The sequence below is a fragment of the Saccoglossus kowalevskii genome, chromosome 9 (genome assembly GCF_978046115.1).
Source record: "Saccoglossus kowalevskii chromosome 9, keSacKowa6.1, whole genome shotgun sequence".
Lineage (NCBI taxonomy): Eukaryota > Metazoa > Hemichordata > Enteropneusta > Harrimaniidae > Saccoglossus > Saccoglossus kowalevskii.
The window spans coordinates 12,542,813-12,554,656 of NC_140649.1; the positions used below are offsets into that span (position 1 = coordinate 12,542,813).

Here is an 11,844-nt window from a genome sequence, read left to right on the forward strand (position 1 = left end):
TAAATTGTATGCGACCGTTTAGGTGACTTGGCATGTGGCTCCTGATTTCATTTCGTATTTACACTTATTTTGTTTAAAAATTTGAATTTGAATTTAACAAATTACATACTATAGTAAAGAAATGAAATTTGCTCCAAAAGAAGCGCATATAAACCAAAATCACATTTGTTGTAAAATCAATGGTTAAAATACGACTTATTTTGACCATACAAATACCTGTGGTTTTATTTGCGATGCCATTTGGGGTCGCCACAGCTCTTATGTGTCAATAAAAATCCTAATATCTGAAAATAACAAGTTTAATGACACAAAATGCATCAGAAATGACTAAAATACCATCACAATTACTAAAGACAAGTTATGGACCCATAGCTACTGTGCTACTAATAGAATAAATACAGTACAGATTTTATAAAAAAAAACCAAAACAATTTGTAACTTTCTCTATATAATTAATAACATAGGTGTGGTAGAAAGCTAAATGTATATTCCCTGAGGGATGAGCCACATTAATGACAGGTCAACAAACTATTAAAAAACACCAGGGGGAGTCAACAAAATATAGGTGGGGTCAGATTAACATGACTATTCACTATGTATATAGCTCAATTTGAATATATAACAATGAAACCAGTGTAGTTTCAACTACACATCTACTTGTGGCAAATACAAGTCCTATCTGCAATACCAGTTCCTACTTGTTCTGTACAGTGTGGATTTACAACAACAATAAACACAGTATAACTAGTGTGACCTTGCCCTTATCAAATTATCTACTAGCATGGCACCAGTCTTCTCCCCAGACTTCATGTCAAGCATCACGGTCAATTTGCATAACAATACATCTAATTTGCATAATTATATTGGCATAATAATCAGTTTTTCCCCAACAAATATTGTCAATCTACAATTAATTAATTACTCTAGTATTTTTGGGGGATTTGGAGGCTCTGCACCCTTGAAAGACTTTGTAACTTCTTGCAGACTTCTGTTTTTATCACCGTCTTTGTATGGCTAACAAAAGCGGGATTACCTTTCGATCAATACATGTAATTGTTTTAAATACGTGCAAGACAAGACTGACACTTGTAAACAAAGCAATAAGCATCACGGGCGAGTGACCAAGCGTCACGGACAAAGGGCAAGCATCACGGCCAAGTGTCCAAGCGTCACGGTACCGTGTCGCTTCAGAGGCCTGGGGAGAACACTGATGGCACTATAGGAAAGTCTCGATATATGTTATAATATTCTCTCTTTAATTCTTCAAATTATTGCCAACTGAAATATATTCATTTTCGCAGTTTGTAACAGATGACATATATATTGAGAGGGAAGAGGCGTTCAGTGAGAACCAATCGCACGATGAAAGCTTCAGTATTTAGTGTATTATTCAGTAGATTTGAAGATGCCCTAAGGTGCTGACAACTCTTTGCTATTTTCAGCTGCTTGCCAAAAAATTCTGATCCAGATATCGTGCGGATACTATTACTGTTGCATCTTGTATATTACACGTACTGACAACTAAATACGTCAAAGTTTACAAACAAAATATATTAGATAATTATACAACTTTTAATGTGATAATTGTTTGTTTGTCAATAGCTGCTTTAATTCTCAATCCAGCGGATTGTTTCAAGCATTTATTATGCGTGAAGGGAAGAAAAGTCTTGTGGAGAAATCTTATGTGTTCTTTCTCTAGTTTCCAAGATTGACCTCTTATTCGGTATGACTCGCTCAATTTAAAAAAATATAATGCTATTGTGCCCCTCATATGCAAATAAGCGTGTTTGAAAGCTGATACCCTCAAGGCTTGAACTTCTGTGTTGAGAGGGCATCCAGGCAAACTCATTCTTCATCTAAAGCCCTGAAGCCATTTTTTGAGCTTCTAGAGCACCAGTGTTTTGCATGAAATCGAACATAAAAACAAAACAAAAACGAAAGACAGAGTCAAATGTAAAGGTATTTTTCATGTTCATGTGCTATACACATTTGATGATAGTCAACATTGATGAAGTAAGCGCATCTCATGGCCATGTGACTTTCTCAAAGTTCATTTGATTTTTGTGGGCAGATGTACATGTACATACTTGTACATGTATTAGGTTTGTACCTTTCATACACGTACACAACAGTGAGATCTTATAAAGTTCTGAAAATTCGCTATTGTCTTTAAGATAGGAAAGAACCTTGCTTAACGTCATTCCAATTTCACATTAACCTTGTCCATGCATTTACTATGGCACTAAATGTGGTTAGTAATTCATGTACCAGTAAAATCCTGTCATTTTCTAGGAAAACTAGGGTGTTGTTCAGTAATTAATTGAATTACATTTCTAAAAAGCTATTTTTGAAAATTTACCATTGACTGATTTCAAGACTAACACCAAAAAAGAACACATTACTAGTATGTGTTTTATGGGCCAGTTTATTGGATACTGTGGAATACTTTATTTTCGCTGGAATTAATTTTCACTGAAAAGGCTTTTTGGGCATTTTGTATGGAATTTATTTTCACTGATTTTTGATGAGTTTAATGTGAAATATAGGAAAAAAAGTATATTCGCTGGATTTTATTTTCACGGAATCATCCCTTCAGCGAAAATAGCGAAAATAAATTCCAAGTGAAAATAAAGTATTCTACAGTATTTCTCTAATTTGGAATTACCAGTAATATAGTATGGACCAAGTGGTCTATGGTGAATCACGCTATGTATTAGTTCACATGAATGTAATGCATTATGGGACATATTTTTATCAACGCTCTAAAGCTATAAATTGCATACACTTGGATTTTTAATTGACAAAATCACATTTCGGTGATTATTTACTATTTGGGATAGTGAAGGTCCCTAGAAATAATTTTTGTGATTGGAAACAGTCGTAAATGCAAGTACGGCAAAAATCTGCCTGCCATTATTTTAAGGTTTATCAGTGTAATATTGCAAAATATGTGCACAACGAAGTCAGTGTGAAGAAATGTAAAATAAACAATGTTATTTTTAATGTTTTAATTAATGATCATTGTTTTAATTAATTCCGTAACACAAATAAAGATCTCCTTCAGTTATGTACAAAGGTCTTCATTATTTATTTGGACTGTATTTTTTATGTATGGTTATTTTTGACGCTGATGCTGCTGTCTGAAAGATAACATGGCTGCCCTGAAATCAAAGTCACCAACTGCAACTTTCCTTAGTGATCATCATCATCTTATTTTTAATTAATCAATTTTATAATTAGTCGGTATACAATCATCAATGACCAACGTTGTACATGTACACTGAAACGTATAACAGCATTTCGCAAACCAAAACATTTTTCCAATTAGTTGCCGCTGACTTGACACAGGGTAACGATCCTAGGAGATTGACGTCGTGCATTTTCGATACTACAACATAACTGAAACCAACGCTTACAAACAGATGTCGCTGTCAATTATTTTGCATAATCAAGATTAAAAATGCATTAAATAAGCAAGATGATGCGTTACCAAAAACACTGTTAATGATTATGTCAAGCACATTTCATTAACTACACAACACTAATATTCTAACAATCGATTTTTCGTTTACACTAGTGATAAGATAACAAAGTTGCTCCAACATATTTACATGTAAACAGTAAACACTATCACCTCTGTTACACAACAGCGTTTTATGGAATCATGTAAACCCATTCAGAGCTCAAGCCAAGTTTGGAACCAATAAACCCTCAAGGTTGTACTCTGACTGTCATAAGATTTGGCCCCAACATAGCCTGACCATAAAAACGAGAACCACCGGGTTAGGGAGCACTGTTCCAGCTCGGTTCTAAACAAACTTCAATCCATGTTCGGGCACAGCCGCATAAATTATACAAAAGCTAATTATGGGGTGAGTTCATCTCTGATAAATTCATTTTCACTAAATGCTGCAACTTTGTTACATTTCTGAAATATTCAAGATGTTCTCATGCATCTACTGCAAAAACACTAAACACTAGTGCTAATTTATACATAAATTGGCACCACTATTATATACTTAGTATGTTGGCATACAAATAGATGTGAGCATGCAAGTCTTGTCACAATTATGCTCAAATATGGTGGAAATTAAGAGCATTTTGAAGGGGCAGTGGTGTTCTCTGTTTGCAACTGGTGTTGTGACGTTCTAAACTAAACGAAAGTGCCACAATCAATTGTATTTAAATTTATCTTAATGAATGCGTGTCAAACTTTCAGGCAGTTTTTATTATGACATTTTACAGGGCCAAGATTTATTAACTTTTATTGTTCAATTGAAAAGGTACACAGAAATAAAAAAAAATACGGTCAACCGAAATGCCACAAATCTGCAAGTCAGCACCAATATCCATTGCCCACCATATTTACACCTCTTGTAAGAACTGCTGATGTGATCGCGAGATTCTCATCTTTGTAGTTACCAGGGCACAACTGCTGGTGTAACTTTTTATAGTGAGAACGTGGTAAACAGAAACAGGCTTATAAGTTTCAGTGGCAGGCTTTGATCTGTCAAAGACAATAGAATGTCTTTGGATCTGTAAGCACCATGCTGCAAGATACAAGTAGGGGAGCTTAATTCTTGTAGGCCACAAAATCAATATTTGCTTCCTACACATATAAGTCAAAATCCTGGTGATAGTGATAAGAACAGTTACCTATCAGTCCATCACGAGATATTGTTCATAATCTTAATCATCGACATATCTCTATTGTCATCACAAACACTGTCCCTCAACACCCCAAGGCCTCACCCACAAGAATAGATAACGTAATTACCTTTTGTTTATCACAAAAATGAGGAAAAACAAGTTACTTCAATTTCATCATACCATGGAACTATAAACCCCAGGAAGAACAACAAAACTAAGAGGATTAAAAAAACCTTTGTCTTAGTTTATCTTACAGTGCTTTCGCTTTTGTTTCCACAACATTAGTCATACTCCATGTTAGTTGCCGCCGATACGCCCGTTTCAACCGCTTTGCTGGAAACGGAAAACTTAAAAAAAAAAAATTTCATATCTGCGCAGTAAAATATTACGTTCAATACGCATGCGCAAACAAGTCGGTCTGCAGGGTGACCTTCAGTGTACCGGAAATCATGCAACGGGTCGGAGTTTTAGTGAGTTTTCATAATTTTCAATGTCGTTTTTAGATTACTTCTTGTTTTTTTCAACCCTCGAAAAAATAAGATTGCAAAAGTTTGCGAAACATGGGGTTTGGTATGCTGTTTGTTGTCGAGATATCCCGACTTATTCCGTGTTTCCCTTTGATCGCCAGAAGTGGCAATGTGTTTTTTTTTTCCCGTTGAATGTCGCTCATTTATCAGTGTTTTTGTCTTGGCGCCATTGTTTTTTTATGCTATAACCGAAACAACTCGATCACGTGATCTCCCAAAGTCGCCCGATTGACTTTGAAAATGACTGATAGTCGGAGATAAACGTTCATTCGCGTAAATCGGCTTATTTTTTAAAGCGACGAAATAAACAGTCAAAATAAACATTCGACATCGCGGCAACTATCATAGTTCAAAGGAAACGAAGTGGTTGTTCTTCCTGGGGTTTATAGTTCCATGATCATACATTGCTGTATGGAATTACATCACAGGCTTATCAGAACATCGTTTAAAATATAGTCTCTCAAGCAAATTATTTTTTTAAGATGAGGCTTATTTCATACCTTTTGGACTGACACCTGGGGAAATTGAACCACCGGGAATGGATGTCACGCTAAAAGAAATGCAGAAATTTACATTGTATCTGCGTAGAACATGTAAAGTTGTTTGTTGAACTCAATAATTTATTGAATACTGTAAAGGGGTTAATTATTCACTGGCTTTTAGTTTTGCTTATTTCGCTGACTGGAAAATGCGCTGAATTAAAACCCAGTGAATATGTAAAATTTAGCATAGAACACATTACCTGAATGACGATACCGTGAATTTAAAACCCACTAAATATGCCTGAAATGGTAAATCAGTGAAATTTAAATCCAGTGAAAATTCGTCATTTTACAGTACTCTAGAATGTGAAAATGAATTTACGAATAAAAACCACATTATCAAATTATTAAAACTGATGTCAACCTAAAGATTTGACTACTAACAATAGATCTTGAGTGACAAATTTGTTGTCATCATGCCTGTACAGTGGAACAATGTGGGACACACTTACCCTACTATAGTATGGTACGAGTTTTGACCGACCTGTATAAGTGTAACCTTGCCGAATGGATACAAGTAGCTGTGCACAACAATTGGACTTTACTCTTGAGTAAGAAGCGTGTACAATGGAATATCGTAACTTGCAAGTATTGGTTGACGTCATGAGCACTCATGTATGCATGTAGTAAGTATTGTATTAATCGATCCGAGCTTAACGAACAATTGATGTAAACCGCAACGGTGATGATACAGCAATCAAATAATAGGTATGATAACTTCCTCCGAAACAAGTGAACGTAGTAATTTGAGATTTGTTCACTGAAATCTCAAAATGAATTAAATTATACAGTATCATCATGGTAAAATTCATGCCCTAATTTTTTTTTTCAAGTTTGTTAACACTGAGTCCAGCTGTCACATTTTATTGCGGATTTACTGATCCATGAACGAACTGTGATGTCGTCATTGTAAAATATCACGAGTGACACACATAGGGAAAATAGCTACAAATAGGGAATGTGCGAAACATTAGTATTACCAATTATACAAATTAATAAATTCACATTTATACTGGGGCTTCTCAATCCCCAGGATTGCAGCATGGAATCATGGGATACTATTGTTCTTGTTCTGTACAAACAAACCACTGCAAAATACTTTATTTTAGCTGGAATTAATTTTTACTGAAAAGACTTTTTGGGTGTTCCATATGGAATTTATTTTCACTGATTTTTTTATAAATTGAATGTAAAATATAGGAATATATTTGGGTATATTCACTGGATTTTATTTTCACTGAATCATTACTTCAGCGAAAATAGCGAAAATTAATTCCAAACAAAAATAAAGTATTTTACAGTATTGCTTCTCATTGTCTTTTTGAGCCAGTGAGAAAATAAACTGAATGACTTCCGTTGACATTAGGATTATAGGCTTAACACACGGGATATTAAAAATTTTTGACTTTGTACGTCATGGACAGCATATGGCCAGTCCTATGGTGTACAATATGTAATAGCTTATAGAGTACTGACAGAAATCAACAATCCATAAAAAAAATTACACTATATAGCAGAGGATATAAATACCATATTTCTCTATTATCAAAGACCACATGTCTAATGAAAAAAATAATTGACAAAATAAATAACGATGACATGTTTTAGGGCTTTAAAACTTTATTCTGCCAGATCCATGTATTTTTTCATTGACTTGACCAGAAAACGTTGATCTAAGCAACATAATGACCCCTGAGGAAAAAGGTCCACAAATGTAGGAGAATGCAATTCACAGCTTTTTTATATCACTTTTCATTCTCTAGATATTCAACTTTATATCATTATTATGTAGTCAACCATCTTGATTCTCAAGCAAAGGATTTTCTTCAGGGGTCATTATGTTGTTTGGATTGATGTTTCTTTTAAAGACAACCACGATGATCAAGCCTTTTAGTGAACATATACAAACATAACATGTAATACTGTAGTACATTGTACATGTATGTGTTTCTCATGGTTAAAATGACCTTCAAACAGAATCAAATCAACTATGGCTTTTCAGAACTACACTAGGCACTACCAGAATAAATGCAACCAAACAATAGGAGAAGTCTGAGTATGATCAAATGAGAGATACATGTCAAATGTACACAGTATTTACTCAGTCAATAGACCATCCAATTCAAGCCATACATTACAAATATTTTAATCTGCTGTATTTTTGATAGTGAAATTGAATATTGTTAATTGTGATTCAAAGACAGGAGATGCACGTACATGTAGGATAAAATCTGAATGAAATTCTTCGCAGGATGTTGAGGAAAGATGACCATTGATGTGTACATATATTAACCCTCTGAGCACCAAAGTCAAGTTCAGTCACCATTCACAACATAGCTTCATTTATACTAGTCTGATTCTTTCAACATAAAATGTTGACGAAAATTTTCAAATTTTTCAATCAATCACTAGAGGCAATGTCGTATTTAGTTTTGTTTGGTCCAAAATTCAGACTGAATTCAGTAAACAATGTGTTTTTGAAACCACGCTTAACTACAACATGGAGGTAAAAAGAGAAGGAGTCAGAGCCAAGTTTAGATCAAAGGTACCAGGATGGTCGCCGCTGTTTGTACATAGATCAGGGAGTTTATTTGTTGAACGGATCAAGGAGGACAGTTTCCTCTTAGCGCAGTGAGGATTAGCATGAATTAGCATACTACGGACTCCTTCAGCAGCACTTGGAGATTTTCGTGACAATTCTGTCTAATTCTTATAAACAAATATGGCGACGATCGATAACGCGCATGAGTTTGACTACGATGCTGAAACTGCTATGTCCTTCAATTCAGAAGACGTAAACGAAATCGAAGAGCATATTACAGACGAAAAATCGTTTTCCATATGCTGTGAACGAAACGATTGCTCGAAAACAAAAAAATGCAGCGAATTTCTTGTTGACGCACTGCCGTAGGAAGTAGGACATACAAGGGATATAGACTTCAAAAAGTGTCATTTCGAACCTCAAAATTCAGTCTCTGGTACAACGCGGTGTGGTCCATGCCATGCACCATTGCAAAGATCATTAAACAAGCTTTATTGTGGACTAAAAAACAGTACTAGCAAGGTTTCGAAACATTACAATATTGCTGATTCAAAAATACAATGGAAAATGTGCTGAAAAATGAAAAATTACATAAACTAAACAAGAAATTCTCTGATTTTTAAAATTCCAACTTTCCCGTTCTCACAAACACGATTCCTCTACGTATAAAAGATCTGCGCATGCTTTATGTCCTTTGACATTTACTGTGACACCATAAAACAAGACCTTGGAATGTGTACTGTGCGCAGCACCGCTTGAGAGTAAATGACGCGTCGGCGACGATCCTGGGGTGAAAGGAAGATAAGACAAAGGGAATTATGGGATTAAACTTGTCTGAAACAAAAGAAGTTTAGAAGGATTATTTTGGCTGTGACTCCTTCTCTTTTTACCTCCATGACTACAATTACTTTAGTTTTACCTGATTGTCCAGGGTTTAAATAATTCACTGGGTTATATTTTCCTCTTATCGATAAATAGGCTAAATTAGTGAACATCTCTGCAAAATTAAAATTGCTAAATTTAAACTCAGTGAATATTATTCCTACGACAGTATATCTCTGACTTGAAATACAAGTACAGGCACATGGTTAACAAAAATACCCCACATCAAATAACCGAATTCTTGACATTGATAACTTGTGATATTTTTTATGGTAAAATGATAAATGATTGAGGGGTTTACTATATAGCGCACACCACTGATGTCTTGACTCGTTGTGATGCTGAAGAAGTGACAGAGGTACAGACTCTATTAATGACATTAACAGACTATTGATAATGATTGTCGACAGCTTATTTGAACTCATTGCCTGCTTAAATTCATACATTTTACGCGATACATGTATGGATTGTCAAATTCTTCGACACAAAACGAGAAAATTGATTGCCCGGAATCCAAAACAGATTGCAAGCAAGGGTCTCAAGTCACCTGTGTAGCGTGATGTCGAACTAGGTCTTGGTGCAGTCAAATAACAGTTTTATTTTAAAAGTATATATAACATATCCATATGAATAAACCATACAGGGCACATTTGTGTACATGTGAGAATGTGAACTCCCTGACATTTTAGTCCTGTATGCAGGTTTAGTGGTGAGGGTACCAGTGTTTTCAAACAACAGAAATATTCATATTAAGCCGCATTCACATGTCAACTTTCACACGGCTGGCGCTGTCACACAGGCAACAATCAGATAAAGACTGGAGATGACAAATACGTTTTAAGATTTAGTATCACCTTTCTCGTGATATATTAAAATGTAAATTTGAATTTGAGTGACCAACTCAGTGTCCCTGCAGTATTTGATCAGCAAACCACTGAGTTTAACATTATTAAGGGCAGTGGTCGTCGCGCAGCGCGTGTTCGTAAACAAACATGCATTTTACATACTAGTACGTTGTGTACGTCGCCATGAGTCGACGCGGCGACGAACTGTCTTTAATACGACTACAAACACTTCGAAATTTAACAATATATTAATCTAAACACCCGATGTGTATTCGATAAATATGTCATAGATGTACGCCGCCTTCGCATTTGACGATAAAAAATGCCGGCGCGTGACTACCGAAAAGCAAGACTCGATAAACATTATGATTACCTAGACTATTACACACACACGTCATGGAAATCCCTCCATACAATACGGCGATCGTTTCGTCAACGACAGACGATGTAGTATGAAGAAATATACGATAAATGTCCTTACCTGTCCATATCCAAAAAACATCCACCACAGCTGAGTTAATACCTGTTTTTCCAGTAATCGATTTTCGTGATTTTAACGCGGCCTAATAAGGTGCCTCCCGGCAGATGGTAGCCATTTTGAAACTCATACAATATTGACCTCTCGAGGAAAGTCGATAGGCGAAAGGTCAAATCATAGGGTGGCGCTGTTCATAAAAAAAACACATGACGTATCACAGAGAGTCTCGTCTTGAATGCAGCATGAATACAGTAAACATCGGTGCATTTCGACAACTGGATAGTGTCATCGTTTGTATTTTTAATTAATAAACCCAAATCAGGGAGTGTCTAAACATATGCGGTTTTTCTGGTTTATAGAACAACAAAATGTTGCAGCTTTTTTTTCGCAAAACGTAGGTCAAACGACAGGGCTGAAAATCCAACTAAAGTCTTTTATTGAAAGACGTACAATTAAATTAGTTACAAAACAAAGTCAATTAAATAAAGGACAATAAAACATATACAAAGATTAAAATACAATCAACAAGGCAATTAGATCTTTTGACAAAAATAACATATAAAGCTATTCCAAACACGGTGAAAAAGTACAGTGACGACTTTATAGTCGAATACTTTTTTTAGTAATTTACATGTTAGTCCTGTAAATGCATGAATAACATGGATGTCAATTATCGTATCCATCCCTCCTCTGGATTTTCGGTTTTATTTGGCTCCCAGATTCTATTTTCTTTTCTATTACCCATTCGAAACTTGCGAAGTTTTTTTTTTTCTTTTTTTTTTGGTCGGGGAAATGGTAGTTGATAGAAGCGTACGACCATGTTACAAGTACTTTATTTTCATTCAGAATAGATTTGTGTTGTTTTCGCTGAAGAAGTGAATCGGTGAGCATAGCATTCAGTGGAAATCGCCTTTTCCTATATTCAATATTCGCTTCATCAAAAATTAATAACACAAACTTCATACAAAACAGCCAAAATTAATTCCAACTAAAAGTTGTGGGACCATAGCGCAACTTGCGCAAATTGTCGTCATAAGTGACCCTCCGTTTTTTCCCTGTGAGTTGCGTCCTTTCAGCACTTCACAATTCTTCCATACAAGTATAGGCAATAATAGTGATGAAAGAAGCCAAAATCTCACGGGAAAAGGGACGCATAATGATTATGAAAATGGGCACAAGTCACATTGCGCATTTTTGTATCAGTTATATGTTCCTTTAGGAAAATGCAAACGCCTCGGTCGCCTTGTTTACACGCTCTTGCACAAAAGTTACGTAAGCCGGTGTACCACGGTCGTGTTTGGGGCGTGTACATATATCTGGTGATACGTCTGTGAAAAAAAAAATTGCGCATTGCGCCCTCTATGTGTCACATGTAGTC

The 11,844-nt window shown here is 35.5% G+C and overlaps 1 protein-coding gene and 1 long non-coding RNA gene across 2 annotated transcripts in view; both read right to left on the reverse strand.

The window, feature by feature from the left end:
- Positions 1–10,635, reverse strand: part of LOC100371812 (protein zyg-11 homolog B-like) — a 46,963-nt gene extending 36,328 nt beyond the window's left edge. Inside the window, exon 1 of the mRNA XM_002731728.3 lies at positions 10,470–10,635. Coding sequence (XP_002731774.2) covers positions 10,470–10,477 — 8 coding nt within the window. The 5' untranslated portion in view covers positions 10,478–10,635. The remainder of the gene's footprint in view (positions 1–10,469) is intronic.
- On the reverse strand, positions 4,509–6,228 carry LOC144344794 (uncharacterized). Its single transcript, XR_014930350.1, has 3 exons — positions 6,172–6,228; positions 5,678–5,727; positions 4,509–4,550 (listed from the first exon to the last, which is right to left on the reverse strand). It is a non-coding gene; the product is annotated as an uncharacterized LOC144344794 (long non-coding RNA).
- Positions 10,636–11,844: the final 1,209 nt, after the last annotated feature.